Source organism: Xenopus laevis, chromosome 4L (assembly GCF_017654675.1).
Source record: "Xenopus laevis strain J_2021 chromosome 4L, Xenopus_laevis_v10.1, whole genome shotgun sequence".
Classification (NCBI taxonomy): Eukaryota; Metazoa; Chordata; class Amphibia; order Anura; family Pipidae; genus Xenopus; species Xenopus laevis.
This window is the reverse complement of record NC_054377.1, coordinates 32,928,718-32,954,480: the sequence shown is the minus strand read 5'-3', so window position 1 is coordinate 32,954,480 and position 25,763 is coordinate 32,928,718. Positions and strand designations below refer to the sequence as shown.

General features: G+C 38.8%; 1 protein-coding gene across 1 annotated transcript; it reads left to right on the top strand.

Moving 5' to 3' along the window:
• Window positions 1–5,595: 5,595 nt before the first annotated feature.
• nutf2.L (nuclear transport factor 2 L homeolog) lies at window positions 5,596–25,763 on the top strand. The gene is given in 5 exon segments (NM_001087291.1): window positions 5,596–5,641; window positions 13,369–13,492; window positions 20,640–20,711; window positions 21,426–21,524; window positions 25,098–25,763. Coding segments are annotated over 4 exon segments (384 nt in total). The 5' UTR covers window positions 5,596–5,641; window positions 13,369–13,393; the 3' UTR covers window positions 25,212–25,763.

Sequence of the window (25,763 nt, the reverse complement as noted above, 5' to 3'; positions counted from 1 at the left end):
GAAGGCGAGTGAAGGGAAAAGTTGACAGACGAGGTAAGGGAAGAGTGGAGGGTTTGAGGGTATAGGAATAGGGTTAAGATAAGAGGGGGCCCCTAATGAAAGTAGGGGTAAAGGTTATTCGCTCCTGCTCGTGGAAAGTGACAGAGATCACTTCCACGTAGCGAACAATCAAAGAGCGAGGCTACTGGGGGGTAGTAGTAACAGGCGAACTTGTGCAGGTGTGGCTCCGGTTTCTTCAGGCCCATAGGTGTCTATCTCCCAATACTGGGTGGGACCAGAAAACAGCGGCCTATCCTATGAGTCCAGAAGGTGATTCTAAGGATGTAAATCATTCCTCAAGTAAATTCCTCCAGCCCGGATAACTCAAGAAACTCCTTGATGTCCTATGCGACAGATTCTGCCTATCTGGGTTCGGGCATACTAAACAGGATTCAACCCTGAAATGGCCTGCTCTATCGGTGTCATCCCCAGGCGTGGGTTACTGGGGCAGGATGGTAGTGGTTATCTATGCCATTTCGCTAACTGTCACCAACATAGTTAGAACTTAGCCACAAAAACAAATATATCAGCACTGCATGTTAACATTATAAAGATATATGTAATAAGAACTTAGAAAGTGTCACAGGTAATGCATCAACAGAAAAGAGTACCCAGTGAGAATGAGTCAGCAGAACCAAAGGATCATTAATATGTAAAACAAAACCAAAGAAACAGAGTCACGATCAACTGAGCAGTATTCCAAGCAAAACATGTTAAACTGTGCGGACTGTGCCAAAACCTTATCAACGGAAGTAAGGTTAGTCTTGTGTCAGTCTTAGGGTGCAAGAAGGAACAACATTACCGTACGAAAATCAGCGCTTTGTGAGCGTAGGACGGTCGATGCCATAAATAAAATTAGACCAACCGGTGACGTCCGGTAGCGGTATGCCAAGTGCTGTGCTGAATCTCCCGGCCTCTCCTGGTTCCCGGAGATGATACCAGCAACCGTCACAGCGCGCCGATAGCGCGAATGGATGGGCCCACTTGTAAGGTATCTTGTGCGATCTTAGCGACTCGGTCAGATCTTTCAGGAGGCGTCGTTGCTGTATGGTAGAATAGGCCAGATCCTGGTACAACTCGATCCGGTCTTCCTCTATTTTCAGGTCCCCGATTTCTCTGGCCTTCCGGAGGATATCTTCCTTCTGGCTGTAATGGTGCATACAACACAGCACGTCACGGGGTTTACCAGCTCTGGCTGTCGCGACTCGGTGGAACCTATCGATGCGGAGTGCTGCATCTTTATCTAGGCCCAATAATTGACAAAACAAGTCCTCCATAAGATGGCGCGCCTCTGGCGTCTCCACATCCTCTGGTATCCCTCTGATCCTAATATTGCAGCGACGACTCCTGTTTTCGGCATCTTCAGCAGTTTTTTTCAAGAAAAGGAGCTGCTGGTCGTGTGAGTCGAGCCGATCAGATAATTTCAGCGAAGTAGCTTGCAGATCCGCTTGTGTTTTTTCCAGGGAGGAAAACTTGTGGGTAAGAGCGGTCAGTTCAGTTTGTATAACGGACACTTCTTGCTTAAGCGTGGACCGTATGTCCGTGAGGAGTCTGGCTAAATCTGCTTTATTCGGCAAGTCCAAAAGGAGAGTTTGTAAGTCCTTAGGGTCTGGTAGCTCCTCATCTTGTGTCAATGACGCAGGTTGTAATTCCTCGTCAGCCATATTGGTTTCAGCAGGTTCGGTCATATCACCTTGCGATTTCCCGAAAAATTCCTCTATGTCTTTGGTTCTTTTGACACTCGCTTGTTTGGGAGTGGGTCCAGGTGTCGGGGCTTTAGTATTTTTGCCCATTTTACTGTTCCTGGTCGTCATATGCTGTAGTTGAGGCAAGAAGGAACCGGAGCTCAGTAATGTGCGACCTGCTCAGTGCGCCATCAAACCACACCCCCCTGGAATATTTTTTTTTAGGATGATAGGTCCCCTTTAAAAATTACATCTCACCTGCAATTGGGTTTTGCAGGGGACCCAACCTGAGGGATCTATTGGTTTTACCTACTCTATGGCCTCTACAACCTCCAATGGAAGACATTAAGGATTTGATAGATGTCCTAACTGAATTACTTGTCACATTATGCTTACAGGACCATCATTCCCATAAAAGATAATAGAAACCATACAACTCTGAGTTACTTGAACGTGTTATTTTGTCAGGTTTTGCTTCGTGTGCTTTTGTGGTCTTCAATTATTTAGGCAAAATCATTGTCTCATTTAGGAATGCACGGCAAATAGCAGCATCATTAGAGAAGAATGGAAAAAAAAATAAAAGTCACCATACCTGTTATGAGACATTTCTTTTAGAAGGGACAGTCATCAGCATTCAAATGCATGATTATTGACAACTGCCTGATGCCCACTAGTGGAGGCACCAGGGCAGCATTGCTGGTACAGAGGGAGTGTGGGCACATTATCACTCTCAGTGTTAAAACACCACTTTCTTTTTTTGTGTTATAGATTTCAGAGCTACATAACACGTTCTTTTGTAAAGTTTATGGCTAGTCATGATTTCCTTTTGCCTTCGTTCCACTTTCTTCTTTGTTCTTCTTTTTAATCTTTTGTTTGTAATCTTTCTGTTTTCTGTTCTTTTATTTACCCACTATTTATGCACACTAGGGATTTTTTGCAAGTACCTTATCTGCCAGTATGGTCCTTCATATTATATACTGTGCACTGTTATGTTCTGATAATAGTGTCTGGGCTTTGTTGGCCAACTGTGCCACAAACTCATCTAACCTCTAACCTCTATATCCTGTAAGCTTCAGTGTGTAGAGATGGTAACACTTTCCCTAACGAAGGCTCCTGTGCGGAGCCGAAACGTTGGATCACCAATAAATCTCCACTTTCCTTTGAACTATGGACTTGATGTATTTCTTTGGAGTGCTGTCAATCCCTGCATTTTGTCTACATACTTCTCAGACTAGCACCCAGGTTTCTGCATACTAATGTTTGTGCATTCCATTCTGTTTGATTTTTTATATTTATATATATATATATATATATATATATATATATATATATATATATATATATATATATATATATATATATATATATATTATATCAATATATATATATATATATATATATATAGTGTGCAAATGACCAGCAACTCCAGGGATTTCTGTGAAAAATTCTTTATATAATTAAATGTGCAGTACAGCCAACGTGACGTTTCGGTCCAATCTAGGACCTTTCTCAAGGCAACTCCACCCTATACCCATAGCGGTATAAGTAGCCAATAGTGATGAATCAATTAAGGAAATTACATCATCAAAAAGTGACAAGTGCTATAAAGTAATAATGTTACCATTTAAATATCTAAAATGGATAAAAATTACATTGATCTGTCAAAGTGCTCACTGTGATAAATAGAATAATATTAAAATACAAAAGCAGATACCTAAAACGTTAAAATTCATGGTGGTGCTCGAAATTATGAAGAACACCGTACTATATAATATGCGATATCTTGAGAAATATATATAGAAAACCCAAAAGTATCCATCCCACTGTATATCTATATATTTATATATTTAAATATTTATCGGAGGCCAAGCTATTTTACGTTACCCATCATTTAAATTAAATTAAGTTAAATATTCCCAAATGGCAATAGTAGTAATCCAAAACAAAACACAACCAAAATCAAATATAGAAATGAGAATATAGAACTGAGAATAGGTATATGAAGCTTAGCAAAAAGGATCCAAAAACACCCGAGGGTCCCATAAAAGTTCCAATGTCGCCTTCAAGCCAGAAAAAGGAACCTCATATATGTAAGAGTCCTAGGAATTCCGGGAGTACACCAATCATCTTTCATTCAGAAAGCAATTTAGTTGCAACGCCTTGTTCAGGCCCCTAGGGGCCACGCAGTCCAACTCGAAAGTCCAAAATGCCTCCCTCTGAAGAAGCCTCTTGTCAGTATTGCCCCCTCTAACTGAATCCACAATGCAGTCTATTGGCATACATTTAAATGCTGATGCCGGATGTTTTGCGTGTAGCCAATGTTGTGCTACGGGTTGTTTCGAAATATCCTGTTTAACATTCTGTTTTGGCTTAGGGTCTAAAGCGGCTCGTATTGTGGATCGATGCATACTTATGCGTTCCCTCAATTGTCTATTCGTCTTCCCACAATACACTAGCCCGCAGGGGCATTTAATAACATAAATTACATTTCGTGACGTACATGTAAGCCTATGTCTGATTTGGTAGGTTTTGCCTGTATGTGGATGAAAGAATTTATCTCCAGTTATGAGAGTGTTGCACATAACACAATTGCCACATTTAAACGATCCCAATTTTTGAAACCCACATTGTACAGTCATATATTTGCCTACCGGATCTGCGGATGATAGCAATTCTTTTAAATTCTTGTTTCTCTTATATCCAAAACACACTCGATCATTTTGTACCGCAGTTAGTTCTCTATCCGTTTTAATGATAGGCCAATGCTGCAAGACATAATCTTTCATTAGTGGAGCACGGGCATCATAAGTAGTAGTATAATACAATGCATTTTGTTTTATTCTAATCTCTTGTCCCTGGTTGGTGTTACCCTTTAACACTTCCATCCGGTCAAGATTCATGGCCCATTTTTTGGTTTCATGTATCAATTTTTCCGGATAACCACGCTCCAAAAATTTCAGTGCCATATCATTTAAAGCCACCACCCTTTCTTGTTGATCACTGGTTATCCTTATCGCCCTTAGCATCTGTGATCTCGGGAGGGAATTAAGAAGGTGTCTTGGATGACTACTGCTGTAATGAAGTAGTGTGTTTCTGTCTGTGGGTTTTTGATAGATTTTTGTGTGCAGTTTAAGGAGTTTATATATATACAGTATACAGTATACATTATATCATTATATATATATATATATATATATATATAGCCGGGAAAAAACCTGGTGGGCCTTGGCCCAGACCCACCATTTTTCTGCCCCCAACCTCCCTCCTCGTCGTGAGGAGGAACAAAAGGTAGGCTCGGGGGTAACGGATCGGGTTTGCAGCTGGGATGGAGGCCTAAGGTGCCTAATGTGCCTTTGTAGCTGGGGCAGCGGCCCTGAAGCAGCAGCCCTGTATGCAGTTGGGCCATTTTTGTTTATTTGCCTTTAGGAAGAGTGGAACAAAAATGCCAACTTATAAATATTTATCTTGTGTTTCCATATAGAGAGAGTTGAGTGAATGCTTATTTGGCTGGTGGGTCTGTCCACTGCATCAGATTTATAAATATGTATTAAATAATAGTAGCCTGAAAATATCACCGTCTGAAACTATTATTCTAGACTGATACCGACGCAATTTAGCTGCACAAATGAAAAAATCTTAAAACAGATGCAGTCCAACAATGAACGATTTAAAATTGTGCCTCTTTAATTCTGTAGGCAGACATACTACAGGAACACGAAACAGTCCATAAGAATTCCACAAACAATAGAAGCTATTCCAGAACTTATGACGTCGCATCTAAAACTACAATTCCCGGCATCCACTGAGTTCCGGTACCTCCTATTGTAGGAGTGGCTTGTCACGCGGGAGGGCGGTGGCGGCGGGAGTTGTTGGAAGCTTGGGGACAGTACAGTGTAGAACATAGCTTTTGGTGTGGGGTGAGTTTTTAATTTTAATACAAAATTTAAGGTTTTTTTTTTTTAAGTCTGATAGCCTTTAGAGCTGTGCATGTGTGTCTTTAGCATCTGCCCTTTTTTGACGTTTAAACTTGGCATGACTGAGCTGTGGGCCTGGACTGGGGTGGGTGGTGGCCTAAGGCTTGCAGTTATACATTTTGCCGACTAGTATCATGCTCACTGTATGATTTGGTTTATGATAGTTGTGCCATTGAGTCAAACAGAGTACATTGAATTACCATGCGCTTAATATCTGGTGTCATTTTTTTTTGTACAACACGTTTCTATGTGGGCCTTCTTTCCCACCCATGTTTTTAAAGTACTGGCATAGTAAGTGAAACATAACTTTTGCGTATGTATAAAATGGTGTATGTATACGTGTGTATGTAAATATATATTTATATTGTGTGTGTATATATATATATATATATATATATATATATATATATATATATATATGTATTTTATGCAGGATAATAAGGGAGGATCCGCACCCTCCCACTGTGGAATGAGAATACTCAGCGCCTTCAGTGTGCTGTTATATTTATAGCCATTTGACTGCATTTGCCATGTGACTGGTCTATATGAAAGTTAAAGGGGAAGTTAATTCTTAAAGTAAACTTAAGTTTAGCAACTATTTAAATGGCCTTCATTTATTGCTTGTTCATTCTGCCTTTTTTTTTTTAATATTCCCTTTAAATACAGAACCAATACATTTCTGCTGCACTTTACATAGTTATCATTTACATCAGTCCCTTCCCCAGTGTTGCTTACAATCTAAATTCCCTATCACATTAAAGGACAACTAAACCCTAATAATGAATATGAATAAAATGTCAAGTTTTATATACTGGACTTATTACACCAGCCTAAAGTCTCAGCTTCTCAATAGCAGCAATGATCCAGGATTTCAGACCTGTCACAGGGAGTCACCATCTTGGAAACTCACATGCAGCTGTTGAGAATCTAATCTTAGGGTTTGGCGCAAATTATCAAGCAGAAAACGAGGTTGGCCTGTAATATAAGATGATGCTAAAGGGCTGATTATTAAATTATGTTGCTAGTTGCACTGGTTTCTGTGCTGCCATGTTGTAATTACTAATCAGCCTTATATTGTGACATGTATATTCTATGTGTACAGTATATTTTGAGTTGCTCCCTAAGCTCAGTAAGTGACAGCAGCGCAGAGCAGGTGCAGATAATAAGCAAGCATAAAATAAAATGGGGAGCTACTGGGGCATATTTGTAGTCACAGATCTTTACTGCTAAAGGGTTGTGGTTGCTTTGGGCTGGTGTAGAAGCCCAAACCATAATGTACAACATTAATAGCCTAACTCTTTAGTTAAGCTTTAGTTTTCCTTTAACACACAGTAGTTCCAGTTTTATTGGGAATCAATTAGCTTGTCTTTGGAGTGTGTGAGGAGACCCAGGGAGAAGACATTTTTTCTCTGTATGGAATTGAACTTAAACTATGCAAGGCAGCAGTGCTACCACTAAGCTTCTGTGCAACAGAAAATACAATTTTGTGGGGGTTCAGTGACACCAGCAACCATTTCATAATTGCTTATGTTTTCAAAATGGAGAAATTACAAATTTTCAGACTTCTCAGAAGTTAATTTTTTTTTCTACACGTGAGCAAAATAAAGAGCTTATGCTGAAAATAAATTATGCCTGTTTTAGTGAAAAACATTTTTGACACATTTTTATACATGTAGAAGTCTGCTATATAAAGGGTTTATCTGTGCCCTGTTAAAAATATGTACCTCAGACGAACCAGGAACTTTTAATAAAATCATTGTATTAATTAGATCCATTGCACGGGCACGCTTATTGATAAATCTCTCTCTCTATGTGTGTGTGTCTGCATCTGTTTTAACACATATTAAGTATTATCCCAGAGATAACTTACATTTCTAAATGATACATAAAAAAACAATGATTCTCACCCACTGTTTATTGACTCATGGCAATGTGAGAGCTTCACCTTGCATGTCAAATATGTTCTTGGGTTATGCATTTACCCTTTCTCTGCCTTTAATGTAGATTTTTTTCTTGGCAAGGAATGTAAGAGCCTGGTAAATCTTTCTGAGTTTCAAGTTCAAGGAAAGACAGGGTCACTGGGTAGGCATCCCCTTGTGAAACCTTCAAATTCATTGAAGGTTTTTCCCCAGGCCACTCCTTTTAGGAAACAAACCCTGGGGAGGGGCCTCACAAGGAAACTGGGCCACTTCAGAAAACAAAGCGCTCTGATTGCCATCCCGCTGGCAATTTTCATTCTAGCTGGCGGGAGGACAGTTCAGGGAGATTAGTCGCCCCGAAGAAGAGGAGATTTGTCGCCTGCCAACTAATCTCCCCGAATCTGACCGTGTCTGTCCTTAGCCATCTTCTCTCCCAAAACAGCTGCACCGTAATCATTGAGGTGCAGCCCATCCCTAGCAAAGAGCCTGTAGCTGATTGAGAAATCAGCCGAGTTCTCCAAAAAACCCAAAAGCCTCCTCCTTACACCATTAAGCTCCCGCAGTCTTCTTTGCGTTGCTCGTGGCAGGTAATATCTCTGAGAAAATTACCTTGAAAGCCCTCACCCTCAACTTTACTCGTTCTTGAGGATTTCACCACCTCCTCTCACTTTGTCATTGGTACTATGTGTACCAAGACTGCTGGGTCTTCCACAGCCCCTCCCAATAATCTGCCCACTTGTTCCACCACATGCCGAAGCCTAGCACATGAAGGGTCCTTACGGCAGATTACCCTATCCACCTTTCTAATAATTGAATCCCCTATAACTAAAACCTGCCTTTCGTTCCTTGCACTACCCCCACAACCCCACCTCCCAGGGTTCTCTGAGAGTCAGCGTTCTCCATACACGCCAGTTCAGAGCTTTCCTCCCCAGCATCTTCAGCCAAAATGGTGAATATGTTGTTTTGGACAAGCTGTGGACCAGCCCCCCCTACCCTTCTGTCCCCTACTTCCCCTCGTAATATTAACAAACTTGTCTTATTAGTTATCCACTATTTAACCTGTGCCATATAGTAGTGTTTCTAAATCAACAGATCAGTTTTACCAGTGCAGGGCAACATTACATGACACTTTCATTACTTTAAAACACTTTCTTTTTATTTGGTGTTAGTGCTCCTTTAAGGCAATATTTGTTAGGGACGCCTTAACATTAACAAAACAAAGATTTCCCATTTTAGAGAACTTGTCTAAACTCCTTTAAGGTGGCCATACACGGGCAGATAAAGCTGCCAATATCAGTCCTTTAGACCAATTTGGCAATTTATCTGCCCATGTATGGGGGCTTCTGACGGGTCTTCCCGATCGATATTTGGCCACAATATCGATCAGGACGGTTTCATTTTTCCACTGACCGACCTGTCGTTATATTGCTCATCGTTATAATCCGATCGTTCGGCCGTAGAGCCGAATGTTTGGATTACCCTGATATTGCCCTGCCATCGGTGGAAATATTTGGCGATGTCGCCAGACGAGCGGATCTCTTCATGTATGGCCAGCTTAACTCTTAGAGCACTTGTGGTATCTGATCCAATCACTAATGGGCCAGCACTCCAGCCACTGTGACTAGCACTTACTATCCTCCTATTTGTGCTAAAGTGGTGATTCACCCTCAGGTATACTTTTAGTATGTTATAGAATGACATTTTAAACTTTTCAATTGGTCTTCATTATTTATTTTTTATAGTTTCTGAATTATTTACCTTCTTCTGGCTCTTAACAGCTTTCAGTAGGGGTCACTGACCCAATCTAAAAAACAAATGCTCTCTAAGGCTGCAAATGTATTGTTATTGCTACTTTTTTTTTACTCATCTTTCTATTCAGGCCCTCCCCTCCAGTCACTTATTCAAATCTGTACATCATTGCTAGGGTAATTTGGACCCTAGCAACCAATTGCTAAATTGCAAACTGGAGAGCTGCTAAATAAAAGGCTAAATAACTCAAAATCCGCAAATAATAAAAAAAAATTTTAAAACCAATTGCAAATGGTCTCAGAATGTCACTCTCTACATCAGAGGTCCCCAACCTTTTTTTACCCATGAGCCACATTCAAATGTAAAAAGAGTTGGAGAGCAACACAAGCATAAAATAGTCCCTTGGGGTGCCAAATAAGGGCTGTGGTGGCTATTTGGTTGCCCCTATGTGGACTAGCAGCCTACAAGAGGCTCTATTTGGTACTATACCCAGTTTTTATGCAATTAAAACTTGCTTCCAAGCTTGGAATTCAAAAATAAGCATCTGCTTTGAGGACACAGAGAGCAACATCCAAGGGGTTGGAGAGCAACATGTTGCTCGCGAGCTACTGGTTGGGGATCACTGCTCTACATCATACTAAAAGTTAACTCAAATGTGAACAACCCATTTAATAAGTAACCTTAACTTCCTATCTTGACCTGTGCCTCATTGTATTGTTTGTTACTGTACTAGTTCTATATTTTAATGTAATGTCATAGTACTATATCAAAAATATTGATGTGCATGTCCTTTAAATACTAGTGTTTAGTGAGTATTTTAACCTCTTTGGAGTCTTTGCTTTAATCATTAATAAAAAATAATGCATTTATTAATATGTATTTGCTTTTTTTTCTGTAGCAAAACTAATAAATCCTCTGTGTCTCCCTGATCTTTCTATGCTATTAATAACAATGGCAACAAGTCTAATTTTTACTGGTCCAGTAAAGAACTAACCAGTTAACAACATTACTCATGACTGTATTGCCGTGTGCACATTTTTTTAATTTGACCCCCGAATCCTTAGTGAAAGATTTGGCCGAATACCGATATGAATCCTAATTTGCATATGCAAATTAGGGGTGGGAAGGGGGAAATATTTTTTACTTCCTTGTTTTGTGACAAAAAAGTCACGCGATTTCCCATCCCAACCCCTAATTTGCATATGCAAATTCAGATTCAGTTCGGCCGGGCAGAAGGATTCAGCTGAATCCAAATCCTGCTGAAAAAGACAGAATCCTGGATTCGGTGCATCCCTACTATCAACTCAGTGTGTAGTAGCATAGTAAGGTTGAAAAAAGACACTTCCGTCAAGTTCAACCTTAAAAGAATTGTTCAGTGTAAAAATAAAAACTGGGTAAATAGGCTGTGCAAAATAAAAAATGTTTCTAATATAGTTAGTTAGGCACAAATGTAATGTATAAAGGCTGGAGTGATTTCATGTATAACATGTCAGTCAGAACTCTACTTCCTGCTTTTCAGCTCTCTTGGTTTACACTGACTGGTTACCCTGACTACCAGGCAGTATCCAATCAGAGACTTGAGGGGGGGCCACATGGGTCATATCTGTTGCTTTTGAATCTGAGCTGAATGCTGAGGATCAATTACAAACTCACTGAACAGAAATGTACCATGTGGCCCCCCTTCAAGTCGCTGACTAACTCAGAGTTATAGAGCTGAAAAGCAGGAAGTTGGATTCTGGCTGTTTTATTAGACATCTGTTCACTCCAGCCTTTATATATTACATTTTTGGCTATTTTTACATCCCAGGTGCATGACTTTACATTTATGAACATTGAATCTCATTTGCCACTTAGCTGCCCAGATTACCAGTTTGTCAAGATTCTGCTGCAAGGATGCCACATCTTGGTTGGAATTAATTTGGCTGCATAGTTTTGTGTCATCTACAAACACTACTTACAATACCCTCCCCATATTCTTGACACAAATAAAATAAAAGTGGACCCAATACTGAGCCCTGAGGGACCCCACTAAGAACTTTCCACCAAGTAGAGACTGTACCAATAACAACCACCCTCTGTACCCGATCCTGTAACCAGTTTCCTATCCACGTGCAAACGACTTCATTAAGTCCCACAGACCTTAGTTTAGAAAGCAGTCGTTTGTGGGGCACTGTATCCAATGCTTGGGCAAAATCCAAATAGATCACATCTACTGCTCCCCCGCTGTCAAACCTTGTATGTACATTTCCACACTTTACAGTGTTTTTTGTGGTCCCACCGATTTAAAATACAGTTAAATTGATACTTTTCTTGGAAATTACAGTTTTGCCACACGTTACAACAAACCATCCTGTTTGTTCTATGTGGAGGATAATTTTAGTTAAATGAAGTTGATTGGAATTCACTATTTACGTTTAAGGGTTTTATTTAACTTGTATCTCTCTGACCATAAACAAATCAGTTATTGTCTTTGGTTGTGCCTTTGACGTTCAGAGTGGTTTTGGAAATACAGTCCCATAGAGTCAAATTAGTGCTGTACTGTGTAAAAACCTTAACATTAATACAGTAAAGTATTGTATTTTATAGAAGAACGTGACTCCTGTGATTATATCTTTTGAATAATTGAAGCTTATGTTGCTTTAGCATATTTCCATGATTTGACGTCATTTTTTTTCTGGTCCACTAAAAAAACATAACAGAGGCTGTACGTTTTTTCTTTAAATTAATCCTTTTCATAAATGTATGTGCATGACTGTTACATTGCTGCTTCCCTGCAAAAATAGTTTCCATCACTGGGGGCACTTGCACACATTATATATACATGTGGGTGCCTCAAAATCACTGCCTGCACCATGAGCTCCTTCTGCGCATTTCATATTATAAGAAGCCTTTACAGACAGACAGAGCTGTTTTAACCATGGCTGGTTTTCTCTGGCAGCAGTGGAAGGCAATTTGTCAGTTATGGGATTTATATCAGTAAAAAATAGCAGCACTCTGGTAATGTTTGAAAAAAGTGAAAAAAATTCTAATTAAGTGCCACAGGCAATGTTTCGGGCTTCATCCCAGCCCTTTGTCAAGCCTATAATTACAAATACATACACATGTTAATTACCCACAGGGGGTGTCGGAGTCACAAAAGCTTGCCTCCATTACCCGTAATGCTCTGTGAACCCTTTGATTGAAAAATATTACAAAATTTTCAAAATAATTCAAATTGTTCATTTGGGACAACACCCAAAGTCCTTAAACGAACATAGACTGCTTCTGTTTTTTTTTATTTTACTGATTTGCACTATCTTACCCTGGCAGATGGTTCAGCTTGCACCTGGGGCTGCAAAGAGCCCTTTTTCTACTGTGTACCATACTTACCATACTGATTCTATTTATGTTTTAACGTTGGAGAAACTTGTTGCAGTGCAGATTTCCTGTGAGCAACATATGACCCCACATGCCATGACCCTAAAGTTAATGAGGGGGGGGATATGGGCAATTTCCTGGTTTCTCCAGTTTCAACAGGGTATTTCTACAAGCAGAGCTATTAGTCCAACACAGAGCAGTGGCAGCAGCTTAGAAACATGGATATTAATTTAGACAGCTGAATTCTGCTACTGAAAATATTAAAAACCGTTTCTACTTTTGCAGCTGAGTGAGATGTTTTGCTAAAACAGGATAGTAAAAAAAGTGTAGTAACAAAAGCAGCACACATTCCATGAATCTTCAGATAACCCTAGTCCTTTCCACAGATTATCTCAAGGGATACCTGTGTGTCATTCCTAAAGATTTATGGAATAAGGCCTTTTTATAATTTGCTTGAATGGATTGTGAGAGTGAATATGGTTTGGCTTTGTCTTTCATTATGTACTATCTTGCTGGACCAGGGGAGGCCAAAATTGAAACACAAGAGGAGTAGTTTATGGCAGAGAATATTGTTTTTTAGGGAAACGCGTATATAAAGTAAATATATTTTAAGCATTGTCTCATCTTTCTGTTTTATGATTGCAGATTCCAGCTGTGTAACAGGATCAGAATGGCAGAAAAGCCAATTTGGGAGCAGATTGGAACAAGCTTTATACAACAATATTACCAGACATTTGACGCCGATAGGAACCAATTAGCAGTAATATATGTGAGTCTGCTTTTATAAATATCAATTATAGATGAAATTTGTAAATGTCCCCCCCCCTAGTGTAATACAGAGCTCTTGAAGTGGTTGACCAATGCTTACAGTAAAGTATGGTCATAGTAGCATGATGCTGTTGAGCTGCTTTTCATCAACAGGGTACCATGTACATAAAAAGCATAATTACATAGTCTTTTGGACATTCAGCCCTTGAAATTATACCCATATGTTATACAGTGGTGTGAAAAACTATTTGCCCCCTTCCTGATTTCTTATTCTTTTGCATGTTTGTCACGCAAAATGTTTCTGATCATCAAACACATTTAACTATTAGTCAAAGATAACACAAGTAAACACAAAATGCAGTTTTTAAATGAGTGTTTTAAATGGGTTTTTATTATTTAGGGAGAAAAGAAATCCAAACCTGTGTGAAAAAGTAATTGCCCCCTGAACCTAATAACTGGTTGGGCCACCCTTAGCAGCAATAACTGCAATCAAGCGTTTGCGATAACTTGCAACGAGTCTTTTACAGCGCTCTGGAATTTTGGCCCACTCATCTTTGCAGAATTGTTGTAATTCAGCTTTATTTGAGGGTTTTTTAGCATGAACCGCTTTTTTAAGGTCATGCCACAACATCTCAATAGGATTCAGGTCAGGACTTTGACTAGGCCACTCCAAAGTCTTCATTTTGTTTTTCTTCAGCCATTCAGAGGTGGATTTGCTGGTGTGTTTTGGGTCATTGTCCTGCTGCAGCACCCAAGATCGCTTCAGCTTGAGTTGACGAACAGATGGCCGGGCATTCTCCTTCAGGATTTTTTGGTAGACAGTAGAATTCATGGTTCCATCTATCACAGCAAATCTTCCAGGTCCTGAAGCAGCAAAACAACCCCAGACCATCACACTACCACCACCATATTTTACTGTTGGTATGATGTTCTTTTTCTGAAATGCTGTGTTACTTTTACGCCAGATGTAACGGGACGCGCACCTTCCAAAAAGTTCAACTTTTGTCTCGTCGGTCCACAAGGTATTTTCCCAAAAGTCTTGGCAATCATTGAGATGTTTTTTAGCAAAATTGAGACGAGCCTTAAAGGACCAGTAACATAAAAAAAATTATTTTGAAAATTCGTTAATATACAACAAAAAAAAAAACACCAACACAAATTAAATTTTAAAATAGCAAAGCCTTTATTAAAAAATAACTTACAGAAAGTCCACTTCCTGTCCTCTTCAGAAAAGGCGACCATCCATCCTGCAGCATTCGATTTCTCCTCCCTGGCTTTTCTAGTGACAGCATTTGGCTTCTTCTCCTCCTTGATTCAGGGCCCAGCAGATTCTCGAAGAAAGAAGACACCCTGGCTTCCATGGGTTAGCTGTTGTGCAGGAGCAAGGAAGGGTCGCTGTTGTGCAGAAACATGGCTGTCTGCTTAGGGGCAGCCATATGCGTAAGCAGAGTCTCTGAAGGCACAAGGGAAATCCCCAGCCGGCCCCAGCCCTCCCCTCTGTCCTCTTCCCCAGCTCTGACAAGGAGCCGCCGTTTGGGAAGCTGCGCACAATGCTGCCAGTAGAGACACATGCGCGCGTGATCTATAGGCAGCTCTGGAATGCACCCACCAGGGAGATGAAGAGAGCGGAGGAGGGAAGCCGATGCACGGGGAAGGAGAGACGCTGCTGCTGCTGGACGTCAGTGAGGAGCCAGGGAGGAGAAATCGATCGATGCAGTGTGGATGGTCGCCTTTTCGCCGTTTCTGAAGAGGACAGGAAGTGGATTTTCTGTAAGTTATTTCTTAATAAAGGCTTTGCTTTTTAAAAGTTTAATTTGTCTTGGTGTTTATTTTTTGTTGTGCACTAACGAATTTTTAAACATTTTTTTTTAAGGTTACTGGTCCTTTAATGTTCTTTTTGCTTAAAAGTGGTTTGCGCCTTGGAAATCTGCCATGCAGTCCGTTTTTGCCCAGTCTCTTTCTTATGGTGGAGTCGTGAACACTGACCTTAATTGAGGCAAGTGAGGCCTGCAGTTCTTTAGATGTTGTCCTGGGGTCTTTTGTGGGCTCTCGGATGAGTTGTCTCTGCGCTCTTGGGGTAATTTTGGTTGGCCGGCCACTCCTGGGAAGGTTCACCACTGTTCCATGTTTTTGCCATTTGTGGATAATGGCTCTCACTGTGGTTTGCTGGAGTCCCAAAGCTTTAGAAATGGCTTTATAACCTTTGAAATTGAACTCAGGTGTGATAAACCACAGTTAAGTTATTTTTTAACAAGGGGGGCAATCACTTTTTCACACAGGCCCATGTAGATTTGGAGTTTTTTTTCTCCCTTAATAACGTAAACCTTCATTTAAAAACTGCATTTTGTGTTCAATTATGTTATCTTTGACTAATAGTTAACGGTTTTTGATGAGCAGAAACATTTAAGTGTGACAAACATGAAAAAGAATAAGAAATCAGGAAGGGAGCAAATAGTTTTTCACACCACTGTAACTAAGGTTTTTTTGGGAGGAGAACAGTTCATTAAATTAGTTACCTGGGAGCACCACGGTGTGTGATTTCTCTGAGTGCATCACGTTTTGGAAAAGTACCCCGGACAAAACTTCATAGTCAAACTTGTATGTAGGAACACAGAGCACCACAGGAATGAAGTCAGGAGTAATAATAAAAATCCAAAAATGTATTGATCCATTAAAAACGGCACATCATGATAGGGACAATTAGAGAACCATAGGCTTAACGCGTTTCGTGGCTATCCAGCCACTTTCTCAAAAGCACATAAGTTCCATCCACACTACGGTTTAAATCACAAGCAAACACCACCCCTAAAAACATTTAACCCACAAGGCACCAATGCACAATAATATAAATTAACCCCCAGTTTGCTGCAAGGCAATAACTATATTGAAATACATAGCATTAGGGGGATAAAGTAGATAGAAAAATTAGTAGTGACAGGCCCCACATCATAACACTAGAAGAAATATAGAAGGGGAGAGAGAGAAGAAGGAAAAGGGTAAGACTAGAAGTCGCTTATTAACATCTCCCTTCCTAATATCAACGCGTGGTTTATCAATCGCTTGAAATTGAAAATATACCATATCAGTATGTGTCGATTTGGCATGTTTGGCTAGGGCAGATTTCTCATCCCCTCTTTCTAAAGCTGAGAGGTGTTCCAAGATCCTAACACCAACAGGACGTGTGGTTTGGCCAACATATTGGGCCCCACACCTGCACGTTGCCAAATAAACTACCCCTTTAGACAAGCAATTGAAATATTGTGAAATCTTATACTTTCTTGCCGTATACGTACTAGTAAACTCCTTCGAGACTTTAATTACATTACAAGCTTTACACCTCCTTCGCCCACATTTATATGTTCCCTTATATTTAAGCCACGTCTTATTCTGTGTGTCATTAGTCGATCGATACAGACTTTTGGAGACCCAGGAAGCTATATTCCTACCTTTACGAAACACAAAGGAAGGAGTTTCATCTATAATCCCAGCTAGAAGAGGGTCCTGTAATAAAACTGCCCAATGTTTCTGTATAATGCGTTTAACATTGTACATTTGGTTGGAATATGTAGTACAAAACCTTATCTTCGAATCAATCTGTTCTGCCCTTCTATTCAGTTCTTGCACTGATCTATCCCTCCTCCCATCACTCGAACTATATCTCTTGTCCTCTCTATTTTTGTTCCGTTTCTTAGGTTCCAATAAACTGTCCCTATCTAGCCCCACTGCCCGATCGAAAGCCTCCTTGATGACTGCTGTGTCATAGCCCCTTTCAATAAATCTGTCCCAAAGCTCCATAGCTTGATAAGAAAAATCTTCCCAAGTGGAACAAATACGCCTCAGATGGATGAATTTTCCTGTAGGGATTTTGTGGGAGGAGGTTTATTATTTTTTTAAGAAAAGCTGTCTAAAGCCTAGAATAATTTCTGGAACTGTTTTAAACTCGGCAAGTAGAGTGTCGTCAGTGCCGACTACCACTTTGATTAGAGGGACTACGGATACTTTCTATAATGATAATACTGTATATACAGTCATGAAAAAGTTTGGGAACCCCTCTCAGCCTGCATTATAATTTACTCCACTTTCAACAAAAAACAAAATTGGTATGTCTTTCATTTCCCAGGAACATCTGAGTACTGGAGTGTTTTCTGAACTAAAGATTGTTCAGTATCATGGTTTAGGGGAAGGTTACAAAAAGCTATATCAGAGGTTTAAACTGTCCTTTCAACTGTAAGGAATATAATCAGGTAATGGAAGGCCACAGGCACAGTTGCTGTAATGCCCAGCTCTGGCAGACCAAGAAAAATACAGGGGCGGCATATGCGGATGATTGTGAAAATGGTTACAGACAACCCAAAGATCACCTTCAAAAAGACCTGCAAGAACATCCTGCTGCAGATGGTGTATCTGTATATCGTTCTACAATTCAGCGCAATTTGCACAAAGAACATCTGTATGGCAGGGTGATGAGAAAGAAGCTCTTTCTGTACACTACAAACAGAGTCACTTGTTGTATGCAAAAGCTCATTTAGACAAGCCACAGTCATTTTGGAACAAAGTGCTTTGGACTGATGAGACAAAAAATTCGTTATTTGGTCATAACAAAAAGAGATTTGCATGACGGAAGAAGAACACCACATTCCAAGAAAAACACCTGCTACCTACTGTCATATTTGGTGGAGGTTCCAGCATGCTGTGGGGCTGTTAGGCTAATTCAGGGACTGGAGCCCTTGTTAAAGTCGAGGATCTGATGAATTCAACCCAATATCAACAAATTCTTCAGCATAATGTTCAAGCATCAGTCACTAAGTTACGCAGGGGTTGGATATTCCAACAAGACAATGACTTTAAACAAACTTCAAAATCTACAAAGGCATTCTGAGGGAGAAGTAGAATATTCTGGAATGGCCGTCACAATCCACCGACTTCAATATCATTGAAAATCGATGATTTGAAGCAGGCTGTCCATGCCCGGCAGCCATCAAATTTAACTGAACTGGAGAGATTTTGTATGGACGAATGGTCAAAAATACCACCATTCAGAATCCAGACACTCAACAAAGGCTATAGGAGACGTCTAGAGGCTGTTACATTTGCAAAAGGAGGCTCAACTAAGTATTGATGTAATATCTCTGTTGGGATGCCCAGATTTATGCACCTGTCTAATTTTGTTATGATGCATATTGCATATTTTCTGTTAATCCACTAAACTTTGTCAATGCTGAAATACTTTCAGCATAAAACATGTTGTATATTAAAAGGAAGTTGCTTCTTTGAAAGCTCAGCCAGTGATAAACAAAACTCCAAAGAATTAAGAGGGGTTCCCAAACTTTTTCATATGACTGTAGGTGTGGAGGAGTGAAGGCTTTCTTCTAGACTTGGAGACCATAGGTATTGGGTGTATTGACCTGCACCTGAAAGGTGTGTTGGAGTCGAAGGAATTTAAAAAAAGAGTTCTGCTGACATTTTGGCAATAAGTTTTTTCCCATTAGGTGGGAAATTGTGCATTTGTATCAATCCATGGCTGCATTGGAAAGTCTGCAAGATTTTCAAGGTGTGGGAGGCAGGGCTCTGGATTCAGTACATAAATTGTTCAACTCCGGACTCCTCAATTTTCGGTACCTCTGACTTCAACTCCGACTCCTCAGTTTTTAAAGGAACAGTAACACCAAAAACTGAAATTGTATTTACGTAATTACAATATAATATACTGTTGCTCTGCACTGGTAAAACTGGTGTGTTTATTTTAGAAAGACTGTTATAGTTTACAGTATATAAACAAGCAACTGTGTAGCTTTTAGGGATGCACCGAATCCACTATTTTGGATTCGGGCAAACCCCTGAATCCTTTGTGAAAGATTTGGCCAAATCAGAACCCTAATTTGCATATGCATAGGGGTGGGAAGGGGAAACATTTTTTACTTCCTTGTTTTGTGACAAAAAGTCACGCGATTTCCCTCCCCATCCCTAATTTCGCATATGCAAATTTGGATTCGGTTCGCCCGGGCAGAAGGATTCAGCCGAATCCTGCTGAAAAAGGCCGAATCCCCAACGGAATCCTGGATTCGGTGCATCCCTAGTAGCTATGGGGGCAGCCATTCAAGTTGGAAAAAATGAGAAAAGGCACAGGTTACGTAGCAAATAACAAAAAAAAACAACTAAGTTTCCTTGGACAGGGCTTATCTTTTATGTGCAACCTGTACCTTTTCTCCTTTTTCCAACTTGAATGGCTGCCCTCATGGCTACACAGCAGCTTATATATATAACCTGTAGTAGTCTTTCTGAAGCAAACACAGTTTTTACCAGTGCATGCTAACAGTGTTATATGTTAATTACTTTAAAATGCTTTTATTTTTTGGTGTTGCTGTTCCTTTAATATACTAATGTATTTTCCATGCTGATTGAAAGAAGTTAAGTACACAACATTTAAGGCATTTATCACTTCCAAAGCTCAAAACAACTCATTTGGTAATCCTAAACCAAAATCAAAGTTAAACTACATAAACAAAAAACAACTGGAAAACCTCAAACAACTTCTATTAATTGAACCTGGCATATAGCTTGTAGAATACAAAATTAATTGTTCTTAGAAACAGAATTGCTTCTGCCATATCCTCCTTCATAGAAGCTCTTAAATCGATGTTGACTATTTTTAGTGTTGGTATTTAAAGTTATTAGGAGTCAGTTCATTTTTGGCAAATCCGAATCCAAAATGGCTTCCGACTCCAGGGAGGAGTTAGTTGTGGATGTACTGGGACAGTGGATCATGTTTTATGTGAGTTATTCAGGGTGTCAGGAAGCACATTCATATCATTGAGATGGCTGTAGGGGCTATTATCGAGACCCTCTATTGAGTGGAGGATGGAGGGCCGTGCCTGTGTGTTCTGCAAGTGGTTAGAAACCAAGGCAAAGCCCAGTATGCCATTGGCCTTCTGCTATGCTGGAAGACATAACATTCAACATCACTTATTAAACCCCAACTGCATTTTTCATTAGAACATCAGCTTCATCTTTAGTTCATATTCATCACACATATACTTTGCTAATGCATTGCATCATTGCAGAAATTAGCACTTTACTACTTTTTTACTTACTTGGCAAAAAATCATTGTTTTGTCTAGTAAAAAGCTTCTTTTTACATTACATTTCAGACTGATGCATCATGCCTTACGTGGGAAGGACAACAATATCATGGCAAAGCTGCAATTGTTGAAAAACTGTCGGTAAGTATTTTGGAAATTTGTTTTGAATATTGTATAGGCAAACATACTGATTTTGAAAGTATGCTTTCAGCCAAACTGGTCGATATCTACCCATAAAAACTGATCAATATAAGATGAATTTTAATCATAACCTGTTTTGTGAAATTGTCATTTCAGTGAATTGATTCCAACTTAAAAAATATTCGATATATGAACTAACACTACAGCCAAGGAAATTCCCTATTTTCTGTACTTTTATATAGTTTTACATTTTGACATTACATTTTTTTACTATTATATGGATTGCTGAGTAGTGAAATGTATGTGGTATTAAGTGTTCTTAATTAGAAGGCTGGCCAGCACAGTTTTCTAAGGTGAAGGTTATTGAAATAAATTAACGAAAACCCAGCAGATTATCTTTATTATTGTTTGAACCTCATTGATTGAGGTGGTATTGGTTGTTACTGGTCCTTAGTAATGCAGGGTTTTCTGTCTCACATTTCCTTTTGTGGATAGGTTATCACAGAAAAATACAGATGCTATAACGTGTCTTGTGTGCGCACTGACAGGCAAATTAAAACACATCATTTGAGACTAGCTTTAAAGTTGAGGCATAATTGATTACAAAAAGATAACTATAAAGTTGTCAAAGTTTACATACATTTGTTTGAAATTTGAATGTTTCAGAAATTTTATACTCTAAATCGCTAGTTATATTTTTTGCGTGTTTTACAGATGCTTCCCTTTCAGAAAATTCAGCATAGCATTACCTCACAAGATCATCAGCCCACTCCGGACAGTTGCATAATCAGTATGGTTGTTGGTCAACTCAAGGTAAGAGCCCTTCATATTCATTTATTTCAAATGCATGGTCGCACAGTGACAGCAAAAAATAATCACTGCCAAAGTGTTGCTCCACTCATCTAGTTCTGATGTATCTATGGCAAAGACTGAAGAGCATAGTGCAGTGTGTGTATATTTAGAATCAGGTGCACATAGCAAGCTCCCTTCATGCAATACAGAAATAGTTCATTTAAGAATTTTATGCACGTTAACATTACAAGATAATTTGAAATAGGGTCCATGGCTGCACTGATTGTATTTAAATTAAATGCAATCAGTTCATCTAATTTAGATTTTGTTTTTGCTTAGTTTTTTTAGGCTATTATATGTTAACCAAAATAAACTGCACCCACCTTTCCTCTTAAATTAATTCACAATGTAACCATCAGCACTTAATAAAGTTTGAGTTTGTATTTTAGGTAGAAACTGCTAAAGACAAAGTTCACAATAACCTTCAAAACGGTGTGCACCTCCCTCTGTTGCGTTGTTCTGCATTTGGATATACTGAGATTCCTCATTGAGCTTTTCTTTGCATAATTTTTTTCAACCTTTTTAGTTCTAGCTTGAAAAAACAGGAAATTGTATTTTTGTATAATTCTAGTTCTGTAACAAGATACAGGACTCTAATATATAAGTTGTTATATAGACAAAAATTACACAACTTGTATAGATCAAATAAAACCACAGTGGTGCGCTACAAAGTTTTCAAAGCACCACAACAGAAGTTAACACACTTAAGAGACAGCAAGGCAAAAATCCCATATAAAGTAAGTTAACAGAAAACAATATGTTAATCCCCAATATACATATGATAACCAAGAACAGAACTGCAAAACTTTGCAGTTTTTCATAAAATTTCTCAAAAATTTTCCCCAAAAGTTCCATTTACTATATCTTATCTCCAATGTGTCCTGAACTATGAAGATAAAACATTCTTTTAGAAGATAAGATAAATCATCGTAATGATCAAAACAACACTAAAGTTCTTGCATACTTGAAGTTCAAATTTGTCAAAATCCCAGTTCTACTTCTTTTGCTGGGCAATAAGCGTTTTATGGGCAGAGTCAAGGAATGCAACTAAACATGCAATGAAATCACTGACATAAAATACAGGTTTGTAATTACAATGTTTGATTAACATGCACACTACATACATGGGACAATAATTGTTGGAAAAAAACAATTACAGAAAAAATGTATATATTTTTTATGTACACTTGTTAAAAGTATGAAAGTCTTTCACCCCTATACTATGCCAAGAAAACAATTGCAATAAAATGGATGGGTCCCCAACCCCCCACAGTGCAAAACTGGATAACATTGGTAAATCAGAATTCGTCTCTTATCAAACTCACCCTATTAGCCAGGGACTCACTGAAAAATTTGGAAAAACCTGGAGCCCATGGTGGGAGGCGATTTAGGGGGGTCATGGCTCGAACGTGGGGTAGAACATCTACAACACAAAAGTTAGGAACCTTTTGACCTTATGCAGACTATGGTGTAGTTAGCCCTAGTTGTTAATAGGAGTTGGGGAAGTAACCCCCCCTCCCCAGGTAAGCGGATGCTTGAACAACGCTCTAGGCGATGAATACACTAGGTAAATTACTAACCAAAATATTAAGTAAATGTATCTTGCTTAAATGCTCTGTTACAGAATCTCCATTACCCCCACCCCAATATTATTATACAATGAAATGACACATATGTAAAGTACAATTGTGGTTAAATAATACCCATGTCTGGTGGATAGAAAAACAATAAAATGAACATAAGAAATATACCTTATAGAGATAAGAAGCCATACGGCAAGTAGGGGAACAGATAGATGGAAAATAGGCAACATGTGGAAGAGTAAAATAACCAGGCCATTTATAATTTTTGGGGCATATTTATCAAAGGTCGAAGTAACTTCGAATTCAAAAAGAAAAAATGGTGGCCCGAATTCGGCCTACTTCTAATCGTATGATTCAAGTAGCGCAACTTCGATCTACTACGATTCAGTTTTTTTAACTTCGAACTTCTCAATTGCCTCCATACAGTTTTTAGGAGGTCCCCCATAGGCTATGCTTCGGCAGCATTAAGGTGGCGAATGGTCGAAGTTTTAAAGATACAGTACTTTAAAAAAAAATTGATCTTCAAAGTTTTTTCAAATTCGAATCGAAGTTGGACTATTCCCTAGTCGTACCCAAAAAAATTACTTAATTACGTTTTTTTAAATTTATTTTTAAGCCAAACTATGTTTAAAGAGGTGGTTCACCTTTAAGGTAACTTGTAGTATGTTATAGAATGGCTAATTCCAAGCAACTTTTCAGTTGGTCACCATTATTATTATTTTTTTAATTATTTGCTGCATTCTTCTGACTCTTTACAGCTTTCAAATGGGGGTCAGTGACCCATCTAAAAACCAAATGATCTGTAAGGCTACAAATTTATTATTATTCCTTATTTGTATAATTCATCTTTCTATTCAGGCCCTCTCCTGTTCATACTCCACTCCTCAGTGCATGGTTGCTAGAGAAATTTGGTCCCTGGCAACCATATTGCTGAAATTGCAAACTGGAGTGCTACTGAATAAAAAGCTAAATAACTGAAAATCCACAAATAATAAGAAATGAAAACCAATGTCAAATTGTCTCAGAATATCTCTACATCAGAGGTCCCCAACCTTTTTTATCCATGAGCCACATTCAAATGTAAAAGGAGTTGGAAAGCAACACAAGGATGAAAAAGTCCCTTGCGGTGCCAAATAAGGGCTGTTATTGGCCATTTGGTAGCCCCTATGTGGACTGCCAGCCTACAGGAGACTCTACTTGGAAGTATACTTAGTTTTTATGCAATTAAAACTTGCTTCCAAGCCTGGAATTCAAAAACAAGCATCTGCTTTGAGTCCACTGAGCAACATCCAAGGGGTGGGAGAGCAACATGTTAGCCCATGAGCTACTGGTTAGGGATCACTGCTCTACATCATACTAAAAGTTAATAAAAAAAAAATAAAAAAGAACAATTAAAATTCCGTAAGTATATTATAAAGGTTTGGATGTGCTTGTTGTTATATTTGTCATAACATTGCTTTTGAATGCTCTTTATAATTTTACCATAAAAGTATTTGTGTGATGCTTTTACATTACCGTTCTTATCCCCATGTACCTCTAGGAGGGGGCTGCCATATTTGTGCAGCAATAGTCCGTTAGCATTAGAAACTCTAGCTGACAGGCTGAGAAGAAACAGTCAGGTTGGCAAAACAGTCAGGTTTAGTAACAATTACTTACAAAATCAGCGAAGAACAATCAACATGACCCATAGGCAACTTTTAATGTAGATTATTATTTTGAAAAGAAAATTTTTAGTGTCAGTATCACTTTAAATATATAGAACTTTCTGGCCATAATTTTGAACAGTTATTCTCTGCCTATCTATAAAATTGTTTATCGTAAATTGTTTGTTACGGGTCAGTTATATGCCTTTAGTTCTTTGGCTTTTGAATTTGTATTATTATTGGTCTGCTAAAGAGACCATGTATTATTTACCACATTTTAACTTGAATGTCTTTGCTTTTTTGTATAGGCTGATGATGACCCAGTTATGGGGTTTCATCAGGTATTTCTGCTAAAGAACATCCAAGACGCTTGGGTTTGTACAAATGACATGTTCCGACTAGCGCTGCATAACTTTGGCTGAATTCCTACATCTGAAGACTGGATTAATTCTTCAACTACAGTTCTTTTTTGTGGGGGTGGGGGTGGTCCCTAACAAGTCTTCATATCAACAGAGAATTTCAAATATCATACACAGAGAACATCATCTGAAGAGTTCAGTAACATCAGGCAGCTGTAAAATTAATTTAGAACTGAAGTTTGGGCCTGCATATTCTTTTGCTAAAGATTGTGTATGATTTTTGGAACTTATTTGCCTTTAACACAAACTGAAAAAGCATGCCTTTGGAAAAAGATGAGAAAATATAGCTTTCTATGTACAAATAACACCTTGAAGCAATTACTAAAGTAATCCAAAGTAATGTGAAATAAAAGAAAAGGCAACATAGCTGGATTGTTAAAGACCATTTGTTTATTTTGATTCTGATGTTTCTAATTAAAAGAAAATATTTTCCTTCAGTTTTAAGTTTACATTGTCAAAATAGTGATTTTTCCTTAAAAGGGTACTTAGTATTTTGAAGATTTACAAGTTTTTTAAAGCACACAAAAGTTGAATCTTCTTTTTTTTAATTACATT